Source organism: Seriola dumerili, unplaced genomic scaffold (assembly GCF_002260705.1).
Source record: "Seriola dumerili isolate Sdu_G_001 unplaced genomic scaffold, Sdu_1.0 BDQW01013415.1, whole genome shotgun sequence".
NCBI classification, from domain to species: domain Eukaryota; kingdom Metazoa; phylum Chordata; class Actinopteri; order Carangiformes; family Carangidae; genus Seriola; species Seriola dumerili.
Window position 1 is genome coordinate 1 of NW_019187670.1, and position 768 is coordinate 768.

Here is a 768-nt window from a genome sequence, read left to right on the forward strand (position 1 = left end):
CTGTGATTTCTGTGCCAACCACTAGTTGTTTACCTTCAACACAGTTGGTGGAGAAGAAAACAATGTTCCTGGTTTCCAGCGGGTTGTCGTTGGAGAAGTCTGGAGTACGAGTCTGGGGCTCTGATTCACCAGTCAGAGAGGAGTTATCCACCTGAAGGCAGAAAAATAAAACACAGAATGAAATACCAAAGATAAAGAAGAGAAGATGTTCTCTTGAGGACAAGATAAAAACAACAACTGGTATTGTAGCTCTTGAACAAAAATGGGAAGATAGAAAAATGACAGGAGTCTCACCACTCCTACATCAGACTGTCTGTCAGGTGACAACAAAACGTCTTTGAGGTACGGACCTTGCAGCCGTGAGCAGAGATGATTCTCAGATCGGCCGGGATCCTGTCTCCACCTTTCACCTCCACCAAATCTCCGACCACCACCTCCTCAGCGTTGATGCTCTTCTTCTCACCGTCTCGGAGGACCAGGGCTTGCTGTAAGAAAAAAGATGACATATGTCAGGGGCCATTTCTGAGCATATATAGAAGGAGCATAACCTTCTATATAGGTTTTGCTTTTATTCCGAGTGATAAATGAAGAATGTGTCATCAGTGCACTAACACTGATGGAGTAATACTGCTATAGTTGCATATTTGGTGATTTATCTTAAATTTGATTTGAGCAACATGTTGAGCTACTGGAGACTATTAAAAAATGTATTTAACTGTAAATTAACTCACCTGTGGGACCAGGTTCTTGAAGGAGTCCATGATCTTG

General features: G+C 42.6%; 1 protein-coding gene across 1 annotated transcript; it reads right to left on the minus strand.

Annotated features, from left to right (window-relative positions):
* Window positions 1–19: 19 nt before the first annotated feature.
* On the minus strand, window positions 20–762 carry LOC111240142 (sodium/potassium-transporting ATPase subunit alpha-1-like; the record flags this gene model as incomplete). Its single annotated transcript, XM_022770130.1, has 3 exons — window positions 732–762; window positions 351–485; window positions 20–151 (listed from the first exon to the last, which is right to left on the minus strand). Coding segments are annotated over exons 1-3 (297 nt in total), but the record flags the coding sequence as incomplete, so codon positions are not given.
* Between the last annotated feature and the right edge of the window lie 6 nt (window positions 763–768).